A 25,967-nucleotide genomic window follows, 5' to 3' on the forward strand; every position below is an offset into this window, starting at 1 on the left:
TTGTGGATGCAGTTTTCTAAAACATCTCAAACACATTCATTTGCTGATCCTTATTAGGGTTACCATTATTATTATTATTATTATTATTATTATTATTATTAACTTTATTTATACCCTGCTAAAATCTCCAGAAGGACTCGATGAGGCTTGCAAAGGCCAAGGCCACCAACGAAACAACAGCATACAAATACAATAAAACTCATAAAACAAATAATTAAACATCAAGCAAAACAATAAACACTAAAACAATGACACCATGATGCATTTAAAACCATGGCTGCTTTACGTTTAGGACTGAAGTAAGGTTGATACGGATCCAGATGATCAATGATTTTCATGAACCCTTGAGACTGAATTGATATCAATTGAAACTACGCATAACTTCAATGACAAGTAAAATAGGCTAACTCCAGTTTAAAACATTTCTAGCAACAAATGCTAAATGATTTAAAAAAACATACCTTTAAATTAAGTCGTATTCAACTAATTTTGTTGCTCTAACTTTTGTAAAGATGTTTGTTAATGGGAAAACAGAGTCTGTTTGAATGACTAAAAAAGAAACCCCTTAAATCATAGTGTCTTATTTATCTAAAACCTTTTTTGGATCTCTAGAAGTATTCTTCTCTTTTGTTTACCGGGACTGGGAGGAAAGAAATCCAACAATTCTGGGAGCTGAACTGGGTCAACAAGATTTATTTATGCTTTTGAACCATTCCTGCTACAAAAAGAAAAAGCCTGAAGTGTGACACTGCAGAACAGTAAGAGTTCTGTATATTCACAAAAGCCATCAACTTGGCTTTCAAGTAATATCTGAAAACAAGCACAGAGAGATAAACATTCTGTGCAAATGCAAGACACTACAACCATGTTTGGTTTTCTATAAAACCATACTTTTTTTTCTAAATTTTCCTCTGAACTCACAGGTTCTATTTTTGTTTTTGAAGAGAACCCTGAGATTCCCCAACCAGAAAAAGGTTAAAAATTGTGGTTCAAGTGCATGGATATGCATAATAAGGAAGTCTTGAGGCACATGTTGAAACCCAGATTATTTCTATTCAGTAATACACCCACATCCACAAGTCCTTTCATTCATAAATCCATTTCTGATGACAAAGCTGTATTTCTGGACTTCCAAGCCTACAAAGAACAACTGCTACAAGACACTTTCTGACTATTTTCTTCACAGCATCACCACTTCAGTCATTCATATTTTTAACATTTTTTATAGCCTGAATACATGATGATCCCATTTTGAACAACTTCTTTGCAAACACCAGGAATTCCATAATCTAGCTATTGTAAATCCCTGCATTTGCTCCTTTGATCTTTAAAATTGGGTTTTTTTGAGTAATTACTAGTTACATCAGATAAATCAAATGATGTCTCATAGGTCAGCTCCAGCAGTTTCCAAGAAAAATACAGTTGCCTTAACATCATTATCTGGAATAAGGTCCAAGAATGTAAAAAACTGGGCCAAATGTTCCCTAAGGTGAGGATTATCTTGACATACTTTGCAACACTGTAACCCAACTTTATTTGTCCAACCGCTTTATCAGAAATCCAACAGGAGGTAGAAGACCTCACTATCTTTGACCTCTCCCAAGTTCAACTACTTCACTTTTTTCAATAATCATGTGTATCTGGAGTGGGCAAAGGAGCCTGGTGCACAGGACCATTTTCACCCCAGAAAATGCAGTTTTCCATAACAGACATTTTTGGTCAAACATAGTCTATTTCTGATTACATGTCCAATCCTGACCATTTGATTTTGAAAATCAATAGGACATAAACCAGCCATGACTAATAATCAAACTCAAATTAATTTGACTGGGATCTATTCTAAAATATTACTGAGTCTAGCTCCAAGTCACTATTGCAAGTCAATATTCTCAAAAAAAAAAACTTGTATCAGATACTCGAACACAAGTTATATTTGAGCAAAACAGAAAAATCCAAGTCCAAGGAGAAGCTAATTGGAAAGTAGTCGGAAGGAATGTAAAACAAACCAGGACCTATAGGGTTAGCTAAGAGACTTTCATAAGATGAGCAGACCTGTCATTTCTATTTGCTACAGTTAAGCAATATTATTTATTCCCTTCGATCATCCGAAGAGGCCCTGCTCTCGATCCCACCAGCATTGCAGGCGTGATTGGTGGGGACGAGGAGAGGGCCTTTTCGGTGGTGGCCCCTCGACTCTGGAACTCACTCCCTAAAGACATCAGACAGGCCCCAACTTTGGCAGTCTTCAGGAGGAGCTTGAAGACGTGGCTGTTCCAGTGTGCCTTCCTGGAATAATGACCCCATAGCACTTTACATTTGCCCTCCAAAGCACTTTACATTTCTTTAGGTCTGCTCGTATGCCCTTCTACAAACACCTTCCACAAACACCTATCACCTTTCGTCCATGTCTCAGCATCATTTCCAATTTTAACTCTACATTTGGCCTTACCGCTGTTTTTAATTGTGTGTTGTCTTATTGATAATGTTGTGTATTTTATTGTCTATGTTTTTAATTGCTTGTATTGTTGTTATTATTGCTTGTATTGTTGTGTTTGGGCTCGGCCTCATGTAAGCCGCACCGAGTCCCTTGGGGAGATGGTAACAGGGTACAAATAAAGTATTATTATTATTATTTATTTTTATTTATAGCCTACCTTTCTCCCCAAGGGAACTTAAGGCAGATAACAACCACAAAGGATAATCCACCAAAAACTCCTATGAAATATAACTTCATAAGGTTCTCTGAAAAGGCCAGCCACAGATTCAGGTAAAACGTCAGGAGAAAGTGCTGCATGGTCTTACGGCCCGGAAAGCACACAACACCCCAATAACGTTATAATGTTAGCTTAAAATGCCGAGGTACACTCATGTTTGAGAAAAAATATGTAGAACTGAGGTAGTAACATTGGGGATCTCTTTGCTTTTATATTATTATTATTATTATTATTATTATTATTATTATTAACTTTATTTGTACCCCGCTAGCATCTCCCGGAGGACTCGATGCGGCTTACACAGGCCGAAGCCTCAAAACACAATACAGTAAAAACAACACAACAGTAGAAAACATAGCAAATCAATAAGTTAAGCAAGCAATAACGACAATAACAATACATCATGACACTTTAAAACTGGGCCGGCCAGCGCAGTGGGGTACAGGGTTAAAAGTGCTAGAGTGGTAGGAGGAGCATGGGAATAAAATAGTACGGTGTGCAGTAATGTTAATTGTGCTAAAGTGCTTCTAGGACTTGGGTGGGGATTCCTAATCTGAGAAGGCACATCAGAACAGCCAAGTTTTTAGGTTCTTTCTGAAAGCTGCTAAAGTAGGGGCCTGGCGAAGATCTTTTGGAAGGGCATTCCAAAGTCGGGGGGCTGCCACAGAAAAGGCCCTGTCTCGTGTCCCCACCAGGCGCGCTTGCGACGTGGATGGGATCACGAGCAGGGCCTCCCCAGATGACCGGAGCAAGCGTGTGGGTTCGTAGGTGGAGATGCGGTCATGTAGGTAGGGTGGTCCCAAACCGTTCAGGGCTTTGTAGGTAAGCACCTGCACCTTGAATTGGGCTCGGAAAATAAATGGCAGCCAGTGGAGCTCCTTAAACAGAAGGGTTGACCTCTATATTGGAACAATCCCAAAGCAATGTTAACTTGGTAAACAGCTGATCTTATGAAAGAATGCTGCAACATGCACAATAATCTAATAGTAAGCCCCACTCAAAACAATGGGACTCAAGCAGTAAACACGCTTTACATTAGAGATCAAATTTATTTTCAGTTGGACCTCAATATATACAGATTTAATCATCCACAGTTTGAAAATATTACAATAAAGTAATTCTAAGAAGCAAATTCTGATTTTGCCATTTTATATAAGAGATACTGTTTATAATGAGACTGCGGAATTCACAAATATTGGTATTCTGGGAGGTCCTGGAACCAAACCTCTCTGGATACCAGAGGCACACTGTAGTCTATTTATAACTTTGCTTTCTGTTTAGAAGGGACCCCAAGCAGGTTACAGTTTCATTTTAAAAGTCAAGGACATTCTGAAACCCAAACCATCATAAATAAACTAGTTTATTATGCTGCAAGCTTTATTTATTATTTTTAATATACCAGCAAGTCACCAGCTAGACTTTTGATACTGGCAGCATGGGAAAGAGCCCTTGCCTTATTATTCAAGAGGAATGCAGTTCAATAGATGTTTATGGCAATTACATCAAGTCAATTCACAAGAACAGTCTGTTAAACTACTTCAAAAACTCATTTTTAGTATAAACAAAATGAATATAAGACTTTGCTTACTTCTTATCAGAATGCTGTTAGGAGCTTAAACAAAATGTTCTGTTTATATAAACAATACTTCAGATTGACCATTTCATACTGGAGGATAACCACTCTAACACAAATGACTTTGGGCTGCCATCCAGCCTCTGTGTCAGTCAGCAAAGAACAATGCTGACCAGCTTAACTTGAGAAAAGATCGGGGAAAAAGGAACACGTGTTATACCTTTCTTTTTCAGAAACTATGTTTTGCTACTTCAGTCTTTCATGTTTTAAGGAGCCAAACCTCACCCAGCCTGTGCTAAAATCTGCAATGTTATTTCCAAGATGTAGAAGGGTTTGTGTGCACGTCAGGCATCAGAAATCGTTATTAATTTGTCGTCCTCTGTGGAATGGGAACCATCACATACTTAAAGCCATCAGTTATACTTTTTTCACTTGAACTATCACTCAGATACTCACAATGACCTAAAAGCAAAACATGTAAGTACCGTATATTCTGTCGTATAAGACTAATAATAGTAGTAGTAGTAGTAGTAGTAGTAATAATAATAATAATAATAATAATAATAATAATAACACTTTATTTATACCCCACTACCATCTCCCCAAGGGACTCAGTGCGGCTTACATGAGGCCGAGTCCAAATACAACAATACAGCAATAATAACAACAATACAAGCAATTAAAATAAAACATGGACAATACAATAATGCAACATTAACAATAAGACCACACAATTAAAAACTATGGGAAGGTCAAATGCAAAATTAAAACTTGAAAATAATGCTGGAACATGGGCGAAAAAGTAATGGGGCATTTATGGAAAACATACAAGCAGATCTAAAAAATGGAAAGTGTTTTGGAGGATATAGTGCTATGGGATCATTATTCCAGGAAGGTACACTGGAACAGCCATGTCTTCAAACTTCTCCTAAAGACTGCCAGGGTTGGGGCCTGCCTGATGTCCTTAGGGAGTGAGTTCCAGAGTCGGGGGGCCACCACCAAAAAGGCCCTCTCTCTCGTTCCCACCAATCGCGCCTGCGATGTAGGTGGGATCACGAGCAAGGCATCTTCAGATGAATGGAGAGATCGTGTGGGTTCGTATACAGAGATGCAGTCATGCAGGTCCCAAACCATTCAGGGTTTTGTAGGTAAGAACCTGCACCTTGAATTGGGTCCAGAAAATGAATGGCAACCAGTGGAGCTCCTTGAACAGGAGGGTTGACCACTCCCTATAAGGGGCCCCAGTTAACAACCTGGCAGCCGCCCGTTGGACCATCTGGAATTTCCGAGCCGTTTTCAAGACTACTTTTTAACCCAAGAAAATCTTCTCAAAAGTCAGGGGTCGTCTTATACCCTGGAGTTGTCTTATACGCTGGAGTAGCCTTATGCATGGGAGTCGTCTTATATGCGGGAGTAGTCTTATATGCCGGGAGTTGTCTTGTAGAGCGTGTGTTGAAATTTCCAATCTGGATTGGAGAATCTGTGGTTGCTGCATATTGTGAGGAGAGCTCAAAAATGGCAGTGGCTGTGTCACTGCCATATGCAGTGACTGTATGAAAGCATTAAGGGTGACGCTGTACAAGAAAATCCATTCTTCAGGATTTGTGGACTTAAAGTAGTCCTGATGGTGAGGTGAAGGGGTGCTTCACCGGGAAGGTGTAAGTGAAGGGCGGAGCAAGCTGCAGGCGTCCGGGGTATGGAAAAAAGAGATAGAGTGGCTCTGGGCCCAGAAAAACACAACTCTTTTACCTGTCTGGCCCGCCCTTGTATCCTATTACCGTACCTCCTCCTCTGCCTCTCAGATCTCGCTCCTGAAGACTGCAGTGAAGTGGTGAAGGTATGCATGTGCGAGATCTGAGAGGCAGAGAAGGAAGTACAGTAATAGGAAAATTACCATATTGAAATCAAATCTGATGCTTTTAAAATTTTTATTTGGTATGTGTTGGAAGAGGGGTAGTCTTATATACAGTGAGTATATCCCAAACTCTATATTTTAACTGGAAAAGTTGGGGGTCGTTTTATATACCCAGTTGTCTTATATGCCGTAATATACAGGTAAGTAAATAGTTGCTATCATATCACAGGGCAATAGTCCCATTAATTGCTTTTGCCTAGAAAAAAGATGCTTCCTACTGACTTTTGTCATGCAATAAAGAATCCTCACTTCACGGAAAAATCCTTCCCAACCATAATTCGCAGACACCGGCAAAGTACTGTCACTAGACTAAGAGCAGTGCCAACTGTAAAAAACAAAAATGGCATATTTCTATGAAACCTGCCTTAGGTAGAAAAGCACTAGGGCAGATTTTAACTATTCATCACAACCATATATAACCTTGGCAATAAAGTCAATTTAATGTTCTTTAACTATGCTATATCTGAACTGGTAACACAGCAGAATGCATACCAGAAAACAACTGCAGTAAATCTATGAGCTGCTAAAAAAAATTGGTAACTCCTAGCCAAACCCAAGAGTTGAATAGCTACATTACTATTATCTCTTGACTTTGAAAAAAAGCAACTTGCAAACCTTTAAAATTCCAATTCACATTTTGTCCTTTAAACTGTATTTGCACCGATCAACTAAGCTATTTTCTCACGCTTTAAGGAAAACTAACACGGCAAAATGGTGTATCGGATTTGTGCTTTTTTGAAGGTCAGAGCAGCCTTCAACCAGTTACACATTTTAAATCTACACACAATTACATTAATTTCTCTTGAGAATGTTGTAGGGGAGACACTAAGTTTGCTCAGTATGAGAAGCTCAGTCTGCATGTTCCACTTCGCATCCATATAAATACAAATCATAGCAACATCATGACATGCTACAAAGCATGTCATGAGCCCTATCTACACCAACCATTTAGTGCAATTTCATACCAGTATTGAAGAAACTGGTTTTGCTGTGCAGATGGTTATATAGGAAATCCTGAAACCATTTTGAGGCCCAGATGGTGATTACACAAACCACAGAAAATTGGTGCACATTAGGGTCTTCCTTTTACTTATTTTAGTGGGTGTTTGTTGTCTGGCTGCCACAGTGTAAAACTAGTTTCAAACTCTGTTAAATGGTCAGTGTAGATGGGGCCATACTGAACTAAGCATATATTTAAATGGAGTTGAACAGAGTATATTTTCTAGCTACTCCAGCAACACATTCCTCTTTAGGTTGGCCTTATCACAAGATACAAGTCAAAAAAGTGCTTGTCTTTATGTACAATCAACTCTTTGTGGTCCTTATATTAGTTCTGCAGCACAACATCTCTTCAGTTTAAAAGAACTTTAGATTTCCTGAGTGTGAACTGAATGTGCAGAAAAGAAACAATCTTAGTTTCTCTTCAGATCATATGGGCCTTTTGCCTTTTATTTAAACAAGAACTGCATCCACCAGCAATGGAACTGGAATACAGTCACGGAGTATATTCATGTATTTGATCTTTGCATACTTGGGGGACTTTTTGAGGAAGCTTATTTATATATTTATTCATTTAGGGCTTTTATATCCCATCCTCTCTCAACCTCCGCAGTGGGACTCAGGACGGCTAACAAATTGGCACCCCATGGTGCCCATATCAGAACATAAATATACAATTTAACAGCAGAACAGCAAAACAGTATAAAAGAGTATAAAAACAATCAAGCAGTCAGCAGTCGCCGGTTTGACTCATCATCCAAAGGGAAGTCAGTCAGTTCTATAAACGTTGTCATGTCAGCAAGTCAACCTAATCTACAAAGGCCTGATCCCATAGCCAGGATTTCACGTGTTTCCAGATCTAATTTCACTTGGGAGGGAGTTCCATAGCCGAGGAGCCACCACAGAAAAGGCCCTGTCCCTCATAATAATAATAATAATAATAATAATAATAATAATAATAACAACAACAACAACAAACCTTTATTTATACCCCGCTACCACCTCCCGCAGGACTCGGTGCGGCTTACATGCGGCCGAGCCCAAATACATCAATAAAACAACGACAACAATACAACAATAAATAAGCTCATAAACAAAGCAAAAACAATAACAATAATATCATGACGCATTAAAAACCTGAGGAAGGGCCAAATGTAATGGTTAAAATTTTAAAAATGCTAGGCATGTCCAAGTGAAATAGGATAGATATTTTAGGGATAGGTGGGCGAGCAGACAATCCTTAATCTTGTTCCTTTGCTACCACATTATTTTCTCAGTCAAGCATATACACTCCAACAAGAGTGGATACATTAATGTGAAATGCTCATGGTTGACACAGTGGCCACGCAAACTCATAACTGGACATTAGTATTTTTTGCATGGAAATCCATGAAAAGAATAAAGAATACACTATCATAGAGACCACCCTTCATTAGTTCTGGTAGGGAAACTCTTAGATGCAAGCATTCAAACCCAGTAGCTTATTCTACATGCCCAGAATAGGCAATAAAATGAAGGTTGGCACAAGCTATCTCTACTCGTTACCTGTCCAATGGACTTCTACAGTTATGACACTAAATGATCTCATAGAAGTATGTGTGTCAGATAAAACACATGTTCATCTTTGGTGATACACACCCAGTTAGCATGCTGTTCGACAATCTAGCCATAAATTATAACATATTTCACTTTCACTGACATAGGGTTATAGGGGAATATGTTAAGACTCCATAACAATGCAAGTGAAACTTTTGTTAAGCAGAAGATTGGGAAAATGAATACAATCTTATCCTTTTACTAGATTGCCCTCATTGGCATAATGGATTAAACCCTTGTGCCGGAAGGACTGCTGATCAAAAGGTTGGCGGTTCGAATCCACGGAGTGGGGTGAGCTCCCGTTTGTCAATTTCAGCTTTTCATGTGGGAACGTGAGAGAAGCCTCCCACAGGATGATAAAATATCCAGGTGTCCCCTGGGCAACGTCCTTGCACACGGCCAATTCTATCGCACCAGAAGCAATTTGCAGTTTCTCAAGTCACTCCTGACATGAAAAAAAAACCCAAAAAACTAGATTGTGAACTATTAGCAGTCATTTTCATCCCTTACTTTAAATCCTCCACATTGCAAATCTAGATTCAGCACCCAGATCCCCCTTTCCATATTTATTTACCACACTTTTATCCTGCCCTTTTCAGCCCGAAGGTGACTCAAGGCAGCGTACAGACTGGCAACAATTAGATGCCGAACACACATAAATACATTGTTTAAAACAGGTTAAATCACATAATAAAATTCATATAAAAACAATTTAAAACTATTAAAATAGTGACTTCTGGGTTTAAATCCATATCATCACTGATACATAGAAGTCTACATAGAGGAAACAGCAAATTGGGAAATAATTAGTTATTGTGACATCTATATATAGCATTATAGATTTTTGAATTAATATGTGTGAACATTAAGAAACTGATTATCTTATTCCATATATATCAATATATAATGAAAGCATATAGTAGAATTTTAATATGTAGTTTATGTTATATGACCCATTACTATTGAATATATAAAAGAACCTCAATCAGGGAAGATAGAAAATGCAGGGGGAGGGAGAAAACCACAAACCATCAGCATAGTTCGTGATAAGAACACTAAGCAGGCTAACAGTCTTACAGATGGAATTACAGATGAAACAAAATGAATTCTAGGAGCTTATGAAGCTTAGCAATCGCCCATACAACAACCAGCTGTGCCAATACGCAAGTAAACAACTTTTAAAACTTGGTTAATAGATATTCTGTTTTGGCTCTAGGGTCCAATCTGAGGAAATACTGCTGCAAAGAATACCTCAATCTTAACCAACTATTTATTTAGAATTTCTAAAGCAGGAGATCAAACTTTACATGCTGGAGGTAGGTTTATGTGGTTTCCTGAGGATCTTCCAACACCTTGCAACATTGAAAAAAGTTTGATCCAAAACCAAGTACAAAGCATGCATTACAACTAGGATGAGGCATGCATCTAATGTAATATTGTTTTACAGTTATAATGCTTGAAGATAGCGAATGAACTCAGCTCTATTCAGTATTTCTGAGATATTTTACATAGACAAGAACCGAACTCTAGCAAATGCAGTTTGAATTAACAACAGATGATTTCTGGTTCCCAATAAAGGTTGGTGCAAATCTGTCTGGAAAATATGCCTTCAGTTTAGGGAGCCCACCTGTATAATCTCAATTGTACATGTTGCTAGGAAAATAATCCACATATTTTATTTTGAACGTCATTTCTCTAAATTCCAGGCACACCGTAGCCTAACCATGCATCTCCACCCATTATCCAACCCGCTCCCCCCCCCCCCCAAAAGCTTTTTTCCTAGAACAAATATGTACTTCAATCTCACTTTTGCCAATCTTGAACATGCTCCACTTTTCTTTCCTTCTGAATAGGAAGAGTTTAATGTGAAGCCAATGTATCTTGGGATTCCAAATGTAAATGTAGGTCCAGGGTTAACATAAAGAGTAATTTAACAACCCAGAAAAACAGGGTCAGCTACATCCTCTATTTCTCATGTACAAACTCTTAGCTTTAGCACGAAACTAGGATTCACATTTAGCCCAAACAAAGCTAACCAGGGCTTGCCTTTGTAATCACGATTTCCAATGGGCTTACAAACCATACTTAAGACTAAAACAGTTCATACAAACCATTGGAAATTATGTGTGAAGCCAAAAGATCTGACTTCTGTACAATACTGCATACTTATATAAGAAGCAGATATGTAGAAAACAATATTTTTCTCCTATAATGGAAAACTGATTAAACATATCTTATTATTTAATGAAATGAAAACTGGCATTTTTTTTTGTTTTGAAAGATTTACATAATTATTATGTATTTCTCCTTTTGCTTCTCATTTATTTCTGTGGTTTCATATTAAATAATAATAAAGTAAAGTGTCACCTAACACAGGAATATAAAACCATCTCTTCTTACTAAGAGATAATTAGGCCAAACACAATAACTTAATAACCTCATTTTTAAAAATTGGATAAATATTTCAAGTATACTATACTTTACTATTTTCTCTAAGGAAAAATACACTCTGCTTTTAAACAAGAGTAAAACATTCCGCATACAATAATGCATTAATGTAATGTGTACTTTTCTGATTAACATATATGGTATTGCTATTCCTATAAACTCTTTAATGCAGACACCTCAAGTACTGTAAGGAAAAGCATTTTTGGAAATGTTACTATTTCACAAATGACCTCAAGACTGGCAGAAATAAGTTTTAGCTGGCCCATACACCCACAGAGGACATACATTAATGAAAGGTCAGTGTTAGAAAGGGTCAGACAGAAAATACAGAGACCAATATTATGCAATAAACAGAATTAAGTCTATGAGACGGTCTTGGTCGCCTTAGTGGATGATCTGCGCCGGGAGCTAGACAGGGGGAGTGTGTCCCTGTTGGTGCTCCTGGACCTCTCAGCGGCCTTCGATACCGTCGACCACGGTATCCTTCTGGGGCGCCTTGCGGAAATGGGTCTTGGGGGCACTGCTCTGCAGTGGCTCCAGTCATTTCTGGAGGGCCGCACCCAGAAGGTGTTATTGGGGGACTCCTGTTCCGCACCACAACCTTTGACTTGTGGGGTGCCACAGGGTTCCATACTGTCCCCCATGCTGTTTAATATCTACATGAAGCCGCTGGGTGAGATCATCCGGAGTTTCGGGGTGCGGTGTCATCTGTACGCAGATGATGTCCAACTCTGTCACTCCTTCCCACCTGCTACTAAGGAGGCTGTCGAGGTCCTGAACCGGTGCCTGGCCGCTGTAACGGTCTGGATGAGGGCGAACAAACTGAAACTAAATCCAGACAAGACAGAGGTACTCCTGGTCAGTCGCAAGGCCGAACGGGGTATAGGGTTACAGCCTGTGCTGGACGGGGTCGCACTCCCCTTGAAGGCGCAGGTTCGCAGCTTGGGTGTGACCCTGGACTCATCGTTGAGCCTGGACCCCCAGGTTTCAGCGGTGACCAGGGGAGCATTTGCACAGCTCAGGCTCGTGCGCCAGCTGCGCCCGTATCTCGGGAAGTCTGACTTGGCCATGGTGGTACACGCTCTTGTCACATCCCGCCTGGACTACTGCAACGCTCTCTACGTGGGGCTGCCCTTGAAGACGGCCCGGAAGCTTCAGCTGGTTCAGCGCGCGGCAGCCATGTTACTAACTGGAGCGGGTGGCAGGGAGCACACAACGCCCTTGTTGTCCCAGCTCCACTGGCTGCCGATTTGCTACCGGACCCAATTCAAGGTGCTGGTTTTGGCCTACAAAGCCCTAAACGGTTCCGGCCCAAAATACCTTTCCGACCGCATCTTGGCCTACGAGCCCACGAGGACCTTGAGATCGTCTGGGGAGGCCCTTCTCTCGATCCCGCCTGCCTCACAGGCACGGCTGGCGGGGACGAGGGAGAGGGCCTTCTCGGTGGTGGCCCCCCGGCTGTGGAACACTCTCCCTGCACACATCAGACAGGCGCCTTCCCTCATGTCCTTTCGAAAAAGCCTTAAGACATGGCTGTTCGAGAGGGCATTTAATTAAGTGCTAAATAATACGGTAATGAGAACTGGAATGGAACAAGGAATATGAGACTGGCTATGATTCCACTAAGAGACGAAGCGGATTTTTAGTGTAGTCTGTAATTGTTGTATAGTTTATATGTTGTTGAAACTGGCTTTTTTGTAATTGTCTTTTATGTGTACTGTACACCGCCATGAGTCGCCCTTATGGGCTGAGAATGGCGGTTAATAAGTGCATCAAATAAATAAATAAAATAAATAAATATGAAGGTCATAAGACACTGCTTACACATACACCTATTGTTTACATGTTCTGTATTCAGAAAAAAGTGGTGGGCCCTCGGTATATATGAAGTTTGGTTCTAGGACAGCTCACACATACTAACAAGCCCATATGTCTCTTATTTATAAAATGGCACCGGGCAGCAGAGGATGTGGAAAGCCCTGGTCACCAGGCATACATTTTTGGGTTGCCCTGCCTTAGGAAAGCTCACCAGCCATCCGCTTCCACTTTTGAGGTGCCAGTTCCAGGTGCAACATTCCTGATTATTTCTTTGCAAGGCAGAAACGGGAAACTGGCAGGCTCCCTGGAGATCTCCTGCAAAGTACTGTTATCTCTAGCCTTGTCTCTCTCTCCAGCCTTGCGAACACAGTACACACTATGCTACTTGTGTTGTGTATTTTTGAATCTGTTCTTGGATGAATCTCAGATCCAGAACCTGTAGAAAGGTGATGAGATACAGCATATAGTCCTTTACACCAAGATTAGACAAATCTAGCTTGCCAGATGTTTTTGGACTACAAAGTCCTACAGTACTTTGCTACTTACTATTCTGGTTTGGGATGACAAGATCTGCAACTATGTGCCAATCAACATAATGTTTATAAACATACAGAGAATTGTACTATTAAAAGTCTAAATCAAAAGTAAGCACCCGAGGGAGGCTTAAGCAGGCATGGGCAAACTCTGCCCCCCCCCCCAGGTGTTTTGAACTCCCACAATTACTAACAGCTGGTAGGCTGTTAGGAATTGTGGGGATTCAAGTCCAAAACATCTGGAGATGTTTGTCCATACCTGGGCTAAAGGGACATATTACCTCCATAGAGACTTGGGGGCACATTTCATTCCAACCCCCCCCCCCAAGCCCCCCCCCCCCCAAATGCCACTAGTGCTCTCTTGGGGTGTAGAGGTCATTGCTGTTATGTTTTAAAGCCCAAGTAATGAAAAGAGACAAAGATATGACAGCAGTTGGCTCCTTAACTTTGCCCATCAACGATCTGAATCAACTGTCCTCCAATCTCGGCCTTCCTGCTATTTTGAACTTTAGTTTCTAGATACTATGAACACTGGCCCTAGCAGCAGGACCTTTGATCTCCAAACATCTGGAGGACAAAACATTAGGAGGCACAGGTTCCAATTAAATACTAATTCCATTTAATCACCATCTCTCAAAGCAATTGCTTTATTCTCAACTTAAGATTGAAAGTCATTGGACACCAAAAGATTTAAAGATGGGCTTAAAGCTAACCTAAAAAAATGTGGTATGAACACCAACAACTGAGATGTCCTGGCACTCAAGCTCTTACCAACAGTGCTATGGATATTGAAGAAGCACAAATGCAAAACAAATGGAAGAAGCATGTCATGAGGAAGGCACATCAAGCAAATCCTTGTCATGACTGCCCTTCCATCTGGAGGTCTATGTGTATTTAGAATAGGTCTTCACAGTCATTTATAAACCAATCACCAGACTCTATTTCTGGAAGACAATCATACTTAGGAACAAGTGATCACCCATGACCACAAGTTCCATTCTTTAGACGTGGCCAAGATGCTTCTCAAACTTATTCCTGTAACACGTTTGTAAATTGGGATACATAGCAAATTCTGCTTGCATTCCTGTCATGCATAATAAGAACCATGGATCTGAATGAAACATCAACATGAATTGCATTGGGGATCAGAGGTTACGATTTCCCATTATGTACATAAGACAATTTGCCATATAACTATATATACTTTTCTGAAAATTCAATAAACACCACATTTTTTTTCAGCACACCTCAAAGAAGTCTGGGAACTTCTACAGCATATACTCTGTAAAGAGACGTTAACTGCCATATTTTATATTGGGTCCTGGCACTCATATATACAGTCTCTCTTTGGTTTCCATTTCTCTCTGAACTGCCCCTGAATGCTGCATTAAAAATGCTTTCTTTCTGACTTAGCATAGAAGGAAGGTACAATACAAAGATGTGGGAGAGCAGTTTGTTTAGACCTGATTTGGCACTGCCAGAGTCAGGGAAGCAAGCAAAGAGTTGTAGATCAGAGTCCTACTTCTGTTATTTGCTGCATAAGAAAATGATTAAGATGAATACAGCAGTCCAATGAGCAATGCACTGTAGAAAAATATTGGCAGAACAAATAGTGCTTTCAGGAAGCTACATCACTATCACAATCTCTCCCCACCCCCTTTGCAATGTCCCAGGAGTCTTTTGGATGATCTAAATTGCTTAAAAGCACAATATCTGTACATACATACATCATGTGATGGCAGATATACAAAAAACCAGAAGGATCTGAATGTAACCCTGGAGAATCTCTCCCTGTATAACCTTATCTGCATGACCTTGGCAGTCCACGAATGTGCCCCTACCTCAGGCCCCTTCCACACAGCTGTATAAAATCCACATTGAACTGGATTATATGGCAGTGTGGACTGAGGCTCCTTCCACACAACTGAATCAAATCCCAAATGATCTGCTTTGAACAGGAATATATGGCAACGTGGACTCAAATAACCCAGTTCAAAGCAAATATTGTGAGATTTTCTGCCTTGATATTCTGTGTTATATGGCGGTGTGGAAGGGCCTAGCCTCCCTGGTAGTTTGGGAGCATTTGATGTTTCAGGACTGAGGATAAAGGAGGTTCACCCCGTGTCTGTGTCCCACCTGAAAGTCTAGGGGCTCTTCCACAAAGCCATACAATCCAGAATATCAAGGCAGATAATCCACAATATCTGATTAGAACTTGGTTACTTGAGTCCACAATACCATATAATCCAGGTCAACAACAACAACAACAATAAATAATGCAAAGAACCAGATGAAACAATAGATCACATCCTCAGCTGCTGCAAGAAGATCGCGCAGACAGACCACAAGCAGAGGCACAACACTGTTGCTCAGATGATTCATTGGAACTTGTACCACAAATACAATCTGCCTGCGACAAAGAACTGGTGGGATCACAAGCCTGAAAAGGTTACAGAAAATGAACACATCAAACTACTCTGGGATTTCCGAATTTAAACCGACACAATACTCCTGACCTCACAATCATGTTAAAAACAAAAGTATGGATTGTTGATATTGCCATCCCAGGTGACAGCAGGATTGAAGAGAAACTGGAAAAACTGACACGATATGAGGATTTAAAGATTGAACTACAAAGACTGTGGCACAAGCCAGTAAAGGTGGTCCCAGGATCAGCACACTGGGTGCAGTGCCTAAAGACCCTGGCCTGCACTTAAACACAATACATCACACAGTCCTAGACACTTGGGAAGTGTCCGACGTGTGATCCAATACAACAGCCAACAGAGTGATCTTGTCTGCTTTGGACTCATCTTGTTGTGTTTCAAATAGTAATAATAATACTTTATTTATATTCCACCCTATCGCCCTGAAGGGACTCAGGGCGGATTCCAAACATAAAAGGCAAAGATATAATGTTTGAACACAACAATAATACACCCACAGTAACGAACTTTGGCAACCCAACATATAAAAACAAATTATGCTTAAACAACTAAAATTTAATTTTTTTAAAAAAAAATGCAATCTGTTATATCAGAAATAAGGCAAAACATCAAACATCGAACAAAAGCATCAATTTCCCAGTTCCTTGGGGTGCAAACAGATTGATCATTGAACTGGTGGGGCAAACAGGATGTAGAATGTGGATTTTATGCTGCTGTGTGGATGGGGCCTTAAAACAGTGGTTCTCAACCTGGGGTCCCCAGATGTTTTTGGCCTACAACTCCCAGAAATCCCAGCCAATTTACCAGCTTATTGTTGTTGCTACTTCATAACTAATTTTGCTACTGTTATGAATTGTAATGTAAATGTCTGATGTGCAGGATATCTTTTCATCCACTGGACCAAATTTGGCACAAATACCCAATTATTTTACTTTATTTACTTTATTTATATACCGCTTTTCTCAGCCCTCAGGCGACTCAAAGCAGTGAACAACATCAATACAAAACATCACGAGACAAGTATAGGGCAATTAAAAACAATTGTAACACAAATAATTAAACATCCGTATAACAATCGTTAGTGCCTCAACAGTAAAATCAGAATCCAGACTCATCATCCATTATTACGTATTCCTATGTTCAATTGTAGGGGCAAAGAAACCAAAATATTTCCCAAAAAGGCAGAAGCCCCCTTTCCAATAGGGAGGGAAAGGATGGACACCATGAAAGTTGAATCTTTTAAACTGCAAAAAACTATTTATTGCGTGGCCATAGCAATAATGACAAACAAGCATACAGGGATGCAATCAAAGGATTTGTCACAACCCCCAATGGGGCTGCAGAGCATTTACAGTAAATGGAATATACACTTTCATTGGTTCCCAAAGACAAATCATTTCATTGGTCTAAGTTAGCTATACAGTTGTTCATTAGTTGTTTATGATTTTGATTGACATTATAGCACACGTAGGATCCTAACAATGGCACAACTATAACATAACTATAATCCATTGTTCTCTGAGCATGACTGTATCTTATGTTAGTCTGTTGCAAACATGGCTTCAGAGCAACTGGGAAACTTGGGGGGTTCTATCTAGGCAACAGCTAGCTGGTTTTGTCCGGATATACTGTTATCCTTGAATAGTAACTTCTTCTTTGAAGCACTGATTTCTCAAACAATCAGCATTTTCTGTGAACATAGGCCTACTGCAGAAATAGGCCAATATGGCAGTAAATCATGACATATGGGCATTGGGAAGATCTCTGAAAAATCCCTTTTTAAAACCACGTCCCCTCCACAATTACACTGTTTAATCAAATGCTTGTTTGAACAGCCAGGTCTTCACTTTCCTCCGAAACGCCAGCAGGGAGGGGGCCGATCTGATATCTGCAGGCAGGGCGTTCCACAGCCGAGGGGCCACCACTGAGAAGGCCCCGTCTCTCGTCCCCGCCAAGCGCGCCTGTGATGCAGGTGGGACAGAGAGCAGGGCCTCCCCAGATATGAATACTGGTGGAGTTAGGAGGGGATTGATTTTGTCATTTGGGAGTTGGAAGTTGCTGAGATTTGTGGGAGTTGAAGGCCAAAAACATCTGGGGACCCCAGGTGGAGAACCACTGGCAAGCATTACAAACAGTATAACATGTTTATATAACTGTTTGTTGAATTTTATTATTGTTTATCTTACAAAAGTAGTATTTTTGTTGTATGCACAGGCTTTACAAATCCAACAGGCAGGGACTGTTCTTCTCCCAACCCAGCACTTCCTGATGTGTTGTGCCATACAACCCAGTTCATTGTGGATTCTGTATAGCTGTGTGTAAGGGGCTTAAGAAAGTTGTCTCAGCAAGGCCCCCTCAATGCAGAGAAGCCTCCAGGCCGCATAGCTCAGGCCTCAATCTCCCAGGATTCCTCACCATTGAACAAGCTGGCTGGGGCTTCTGGGAATTGGAGGCTTCTCCCTCATCATCTGTCCGCGCGCGGAATTCTTAGGCCATCTGCCAACCAACGTACCGACACTTTGAAAGAAAAAGGAAACCGTCCTCGCGCGCGCTGGGATAGAAGGAACAGAGGGCGGGGCAAAACTAAGTCCACGCCCCTTTTCTGTGGGCGCGCATGCGGCATAGGAGAAAAAGACTTGCTTGGCGGAGGAAAGAGGGGAAGTGGCGCCTGCGCAATGGGAGGCTTGGCCACCTCCGCCCTCCCTCCTCGCTGAGGGGCCCTTTTAAAGGCAGCGGCGGGGGCGAGGCCGCCCGTGGTCGAGTGCCATTGGGTCGCCCAAGTGCAGCCGGCCTCCTTCCCCCTCCTGCTCGTCCTTTCCTTTTCCTCCGCGCCGACGCCCTTCAGCCTTTTCCTCAGAGAGTGGCGCGCGCTCCTGCCTGCCTTCTTGCCTCGCGCCCTCTGCTTGTCTCGCGCCGCTGAGGGGAACCACCACCGCCGCCGCCATGTACCGCTGCTTAGGGGAGCTCCTCGCGCCCGCTCGCGCCGCCGCCGCCTCGGCCGGGGAGCCCTGCGCGTCCGCCGCCGGGGCCTTGCTTTCAGGGAGCGGGACCCCCCGCAGCAGTAGCAACAGCAGCAGCCGGCGGCGCTACAGCCAAGCGGTGGAGCGGGAGGACGACCCCAACTTCTTCAAGATGGTGGAGGGCTTCTTCGACCGCGGCGCCGGCATCGTGGAGGACAAGCTGGTGGAAGGGCTGCGCACCCGCGAGAGCCCCGAGGAGAAGCGGCACCGCGTCCGAGGCATCCTCCGCATCATCAAGCCCTGCAACCACGTGCTCAGCGTCTCCTTCCCCATCAAGCGCGACAACGGCGAGTGGGAGGTGGTCGAGGGCTACCGGGCCCAGCACAGCCAGCACCGCACCCCCTGCAAGGGAGGTGAGGCCTAGCTCAACGCAACCAGGCAGGGAAGGAAGGAATGCCTTGGCTCCTTTTCCAGCTGGACCCACTGACAGGGGTTCTGGGAGGCGCACCAAGGCAAAATGACTCACAATATCTGCATTGAATTGGGTTATCGCAGCCCACACTGCCACATATCCCAGTTCAAAGCAGATAGTGTGGGGTTTTACTCATCTGGGTGGCTTTAACAAAACTGGAAGGGGCAAAAGTTGGAACCCACTGCCTTTGGGCCCTTCCATGAAGTCAATACGGACTTAACACAGCCACATAACCCAGATTGCAAAGGCAAGTGATCCCAGTATCTTCTTTGAACTGCGTTATCTGAGTCCACACAGCCATATATCCCAGTTCAATGCAGATCATGTGAGATTTTACTCATCTGTGTGGCCTTAACAAAACTAAAGGGGCAAAAGTTGGAACCCACTGCCTTTGGGCCCTTCCACACAGCCACAGAATTGTAAAGGCAGGTAATCCCAGTTCAATGCAGATCATGTGGGATTTTACTCATCTGTGTGGTCTTAACAAAACTGGAAGGGGCAAAAGTTGGAACCCACTGCCTTTGGGTCCTTCCACACAGCCACATAACCCAGATTGTAAAGACAGGTGATTCCAGTATCTGCTTTGAACTGCGTTATCTGAGTCCACACAGCCATATATCCCAGTTCAATGCAGATCATGTGGGATTTTACTCATCTGTGTGGCTTTAACAAAACTGGAAGGGGCAAAAGTTGGAACCTTTGGGCCCTTCCATGAAGTCAATACGGACTTAACACAGCCACATAACCCAGATTGTAAAGGCAAGTGATCCCAGTATCTGCTTTGAACTGCGTTATCTGAGTCCACACAGCCATATATCCCAGTTCAATGCAGATCATGTGGGATTTTACTCATCTGTGTGGCCTTAACAAAACGGAAAGGGGCAAAAGTTGGAACCCACTGCCTTTGGGCCCTTCATAACCAATCTGGGTGGCCTTAACAAAACTGGAAGGGGCAAAGGCTGGAAACCACTGCCTTTGGGCCCTTCAACACAGCCATATAACCCAGATTCTAAAGGCAAGTGATCCCAGTTCAATGCAGATCATGTGGGATTTTACTCATCTGTGTGGCCTTAACAAAACTGGAAGGGGCAAAAGTTTGAACCCACTGCCTTTGGGCCCTTCCACACAGCCACATAATTGTAAAGGCAGGTGGTCCCAGTTCAATGCAGATCATGTGGGATTTTACTCATCTGTGTGGCCTTAACAAAACTGGAAGGGACAAAAGTTTGAACCCACTGCCTTTGGGCCCTTCCACACAGCCACATAACCCAGATTGTAAAGGCAGGTGATCCCAGTATCTGCTTTGAACTGTGTTATCTGAGTCCACACAGCCGTATATCCCAGTTCAATGCAGATCATGTGGGATTTTACTCATCTGTGTGGCCTTAACAAATCTGGAAGGGGCAAAAGTTTGAACCCACTGCCTTTGGGCCCTTCCTCACAGCCACATAACCCAGATTGTAAAGGCAGGTGATCCCAGTATCTGCTTTGAACTGCGTTATCTGAGTCCACACAGCCGTATATCCCAGTTCAATGCAGATCATGTGGGATTTTACTCATCTGTGTGGCCTTAACAAAACTGGAAGGGGCAAGGGCTGGAAACCACTGCCTTTGGGCCTTCAGCACAGCCACATAACCCAGATTGTAAAGGCAGGTGATCCCAGTTCAATGCAGATCATGTGGGATTTTACTCATCTGTGTGGCCTTAACAAAACTGAAAGGGGCAAAAGTTGGAGCCCACTGGCTTTGGGTCCTTCAACACAGCCACCTAATTGTAAAGGCAGGTGATCCCAGTTCAATGCAGATCATGTGGGATTTTCCTCATCTGTGTGGCCTTAATAAAACTGGAAGGGGCAAAGGCTGGAAACCACTGCCTTTGGGCCCTTCAACACAGCCATATAACCCAGAATGTCAAGGAGCCCCCAGTGGTGCAGTGGGTTATACCCCTGTGCTGATAGGACTGAAGACTGACAGATCACAGATTCGAATTTGGGGAGATCGCGGATGAGCTGCCTCTATCAGCTCCAGCTTCTCACGCGGGGGATATGAGAGAAGCCTCCCACAAAGATGATAAAAACATCAAATCATCTGGGCGTCCCCTGGGCAACATCCTTGCAGACGGCCAATTCTCTCACACCAGAAGTGACTTGCAGTTTCTCAGATCGCTCCTGACACAACAAAAAAAACAACAACCCAGAATGTCAAGGAGCCCCCAGTGGCGCAGTGAGTTAAACCCCTGTGTTGTTGTAGCTCCAGTTCCTCATACATTGACATGAGAGAAGCCTCCCACAAAGATGATAAAAACATCTAGGCGCCTCATGGGCAACATCCTTGCAAACGGCCAATTCTTTCCCACCAGAAGCAACTTGCAGTTTCTCAAATTGCTCCTGACACGACAAAAAAAAAGGGCAGGTGATCCACATTACCTGCTTTGATCTGCGTTATCTGAGGCCCCGAACCCACAGCTGTATAAAATCCACATTGAACTGTATTATATGGCAGTGTGAACTGAGGTAACCCACTTCAAAGCAGATATTGTAGATTCTTTGCCTTGCTGTTCTGGGATATGTGACAGTGTGGAAGGGCCCTGAGTCCACACTGCCATATAATCCAGTTCAATGTCGATTCTATACACCCGTGTTACTCAACCTTCCTAATGCCGTGAACCTTTAATACAGTTACTCATGTTGTGGTGACCCCCCAACCATAAAAATTATTGTTGTTGCTACTTCATAACTAATTTTGCTACTGTTATGAATTGTAATGTAAAAATCTGATGTGCAGGATGCCTTTTCATTCACTGGACCAAATTTGGCACAAATACTCAATGCACCCACCTTTGCACACTGGAGGGGTTGGGAGGGGATTAATTTTGTCATTTGGGAGCTGTAGTTGCTGGGATTTATAGTTCACCTAAACTCAAATAGCATTCTGAACCCCACCAATGATAGAATTGGGCCAAACTTCCCACAGAGAACCCCCACAGAATACTGTGTTTTCTGATGGTCCTTGGCAACCCCTCCAGGGGTCTCAAACCCCAGGTTGAGAAACACTGCCATACACTGTGGAAGGGGCCCTAGGGGCCCTGCCACACAGCCTTATATCCTAGGATATCAAGGCAGAACATCCCACATTATCTGAGTGTGGACTCCAATAATCCAGCTCAAAGCAGATGGTGTGAGATTTTCTGCCTTGATATCATGGGATATAAGGATTTTCTGCCTTGATATCATGTGTGGAAGGGTCCTAGACCAGGGCTTCTTAAACATCTCCACCTGGTCCCATTTGTATCTAAAATAAGGAAAATAAACAGACGTTTGAGCAAATCAATATTTGCAAGGCTTGCTAGAACATTCCCTCTCCTTTTTATGAACTACAGCTGAAGCATTGTCTGAACTTTAAGGGCCCTTCCACACAGCCCTATAACCCAGAATATCAAAGCAGAAAATCCAACAGTATCTGCTTTGAACTGAGTTATCTGAGTCCAGACTGCAGTATAATCCAGTTTAATGTGGATTCTATACAGCTGTTTGGAAGGGGTCCTAGACTAGGGCTTCTTAAACATCTCAACTCGGGCCTGTTTGTGTAAAAATTTGAAGGAAAAAAACAAGTGTTTGCTAGAAAATCAACATTTGCAAGGCTTACCAGAAACAAAGCCTTTCCCCCCATTTTATGAAGTACAGCTGAAGCATTGTCTTCACACACGACTGTAAACCCTTCATAACTGATTAGTGTCAATGTCTCAAAACAGCCCGTAGTAGCTAGGACCTTGTCACACTCCCCTCTCACAGTGTACTTGCATTGTTATCATACTGTCATTGCTGAATCAGGACTATTGCACTAGTAATCGGTTTAATCTCAGTTGCTACATGGAAAGTAATTGCTTGTGAACATACTGAATTGTTTAATTGTGTTCCGTGCTGTCAGTGGTAGTGAGACTGCTTATAGTGAGTTCAAAGAACGCTTGGACTATTTTCCCTAATTAGCAAGTTTTGTAATGTTGTTTGCCTTCAAATTGTTGATCTTACAGGATTTTATGGGGCTAGGAATGGGTGACTTGCCTAGGGTCATCCAGTAGGTTTCTGTGGCTGAGTGGGGATTTTAAGCTTAGCCAGAAAAGTTGTAGTTCAGTGCTTAAATCACTACACCAGCTAACTCTCACTAAAAAGTGGTTTTTCTATTTGATTATAAGTAGCTATTCGTTTTTTCTAGACCCGGCATGGGCAAACTTCAGCCCTCCAGGTATTTTGGACATTTGTGGGAGTTGGAAGTCCAAAACACCTCAAGGGCCGAAGTTTGACCATGCCTGCACTATTATTTATTTATTTATGGCAGGTCTACACTGCCTTTCTCACCCCAGATGAGACTCAAGGCAGCTAGACCATGGATCCACTTCAAATCTGGTTGCTGCCTTCTGCAGAATTCTGGGATTTGTAGTTTAGAGGAGGGGGCTTTAAAATGCTCAGCCAGACAGGTCCTGGGCCTCCCTAAACTACAAACTTAGCATTCTGCAAGGAGGCAGCAACTGGGTTTAAAGTGGATCCATGCTCTAATGCAGGGGTCCACAAACTTTTTAAAGAGAGGGCTAGGTCACAGCCCCTCAAAGTGTTGGAGATTATAATTTGAAAAAAAAATAATGGGTGAATTCCTATGCACACTGCACATATCTTATTTGTAGTGCAAAAAAAACCCACTTAAAAACAACACAATAATTAAAATGAAGAACAATTTAAAGAAATATAAACTTATTGGTATTTCAATGAGAAGTGTGGGCCTGCTTTTGGCTGATGAGATAGGATTGTTGTTGATGTTGTGTGCTTTCAGACTTAGCTTGACCCTGAGCAAGAGCCGGGTAAATGACCTTGGGGCCGTATCCGGCCCCCAGGTCTTAGTTTGAGGACCCCTGCTCTAATGTGATGAGTCTATAGGTGATGTTCAAAACATTTTTCAGGGCCCCACAGTTTAAGAAGCAGCACAATCAACTATTGCTTCTTCAGCTGTCTTGTTGCGGAGCACCTACAGCTCTTCCCACTGCCATAATCATGTCTGTAAGCTACAGTGTTTCTTTTCTTCCTCCACATCCATCCAGGCAGCAGCAATGCTGTGTTCACCCATCTAGTTGCCATCCTCCAAACTCAGGCTGAAGTGCCTTGGCACCAACCCATTAAAGGCCTAGCAAAAGAGTCATGGGCGCCTGAAAAACTACAGTGCAGTGCTGTCTAGTTGCCAAAACAAAAAAAAGAGGAAAAGCTGCATCTGGTTTGCTCCACTACAGCTCTTATCATGTTGTTTTTCTCAGTTTAGTGCTGCTGTTTGGGGCCAGGGAATCATTCATAGGGTAACGCCCCTGATCTTTAAGGCACCCCTTGACTTTTTGTTGGTTTTGCTGCAGTGGAGATCTTGCTGGAATTCACTTCAGCAACTTTAGCTGTGTGCAATACACTGTTGCCTGTCCGTACTACCTCACTGGGGAGTTAAATCCATCTTCTATAATGATGCAAATTTAAGTTAGTACTTCATTGTTGCTGAAGTAAACTCTGGAGCAAGGGTACTCAAACCTTTTAAACAGAGGACCAGGTCACTGTCCCTCAAACTGTTGGAAAAAAATTGAAAAAAAATGTATTCCTATGCACACTGCACATATCTTATTTGTAGTGCAAAAAACATTTTAAAACAATATAATAATTAAAATGAAGAACAATTTTAACAAATATAAACTTAGTATTTCCATTGGAAGTGTGGGCCTGATTTTGGATGATGAGATGGGATTGTTGTTGTGTGCTTTCAAGGCGTTTCAGACTTAGGTTGACCCTGAGTGAAGGCCGGGTAAATGACCTTGGAGGGCCGTATCCGGCCCCTCGTTTGAGGACCCCTGCTCTGGAGGATGACTCTGCTGGGAAACAAAGTGACTGAAGTGATGTAATATTGTTTATTGGATTTGTTCAGCCCCTTCAGTGGAGTGTGGGTGAAGGAAGTCCCCCATATTTTATTTTGCTTCTTCTAATGTGTGTCCTCTTTATAAAGTTAGCAGCATCCTATAGTCTCTTGTCTTATTCAGGATATACCTAGTTTTTGTACTGGAAGCTATTGGTTTTAATATTCAGAGTGATGTGTAAAAATGTAATGATATAAGTTGCAGCTAGTTGCATACTGAACATAGTTTTCAAACTGGATTGAACTGAGACCGTAGTCAGGGTGAATGTGTAGCAGGGCATTCAAATGACTTGTATTCTGAACTCTTGAAAATAGCAATTAGTATTTGCCTTGTGTAAAAAGTAGGTTTGTGCATCAGTCCTACAACCACATTGTTCACGCAGTATTTCAAGATCACGTATGCCTGTTGCAGTATCTGATAGTATAAAAACTTATTTTCTGTCCATTTTCTGTACATAATTGAGTTCATCCTTCACATAATGGATGTAATTCTATGAAGTTCCTGTCTCATGTGTTTTTCAGTAATGGCTTCAAGCTATCTCTATAATGATATAAGCT

At 42.2% G+C, this 25,967-nt stretch overlaps 2 protein-coding genes across 5 annotated transcripts in view; one reads left to right on the forward strand and one right to left on the reverse strand.

Annotated features, from left to right (window-relative positions):
* The window catches only part of SHLD2 (shieldin complex subunit 2), a 60,212-nt gene extending 41,523 nt beyond the window's left edge, over window positions 1–18,689 (reverse strand). For 3 of the 4 annotated variants that reach the window (XM_067465633.1, XM_067465636.1, XM_067465637.1), the window contains exon 1: window positions 18,459–18,689. The gene's annotated coding sequence lies outside the window, so the exon portion shown is untranslated. The remainder of the gene's footprint in view (window positions 1–18,458) is intronic. The other variant, XM_067465634.1, reaches the window with a different exon arrangement.
* A 107-nt stretch (window positions 18,690–18,796) lies between these two features.
* The window catches only part of GLUD1 (glutamate dehydrogenase 1), a 46,980-nt gene continuing 39,809 nt past the window's right edge, over window positions 18,797–25,967 (forward strand). The window contains exon 1 of the mRNA XM_060768986.2: window positions 18,797–19,416. Within this exon, the coding sequence (XP_060624969.2) occupies window positions 18,987–19,416 (430 nt within the window). The 5' untranslated portion in view covers window positions 18,797–18,986. The remainder of the gene's footprint in view (window positions 19,417–25,967) is intronic.

The sequence above is a fragment of the Anolis sagrei genome, chromosome 3 (genome assembly GCF_037176765.1).
Source record: "Anolis sagrei isolate rAnoSag1 chromosome 3, rAnoSag1.mat, whole genome shotgun sequence".
Lineage (NCBI taxonomy): Eukaryota > Metazoa > Chordata > Lepidosauria > Squamata > Dactyloidae > Anolis > Anolis sagrei.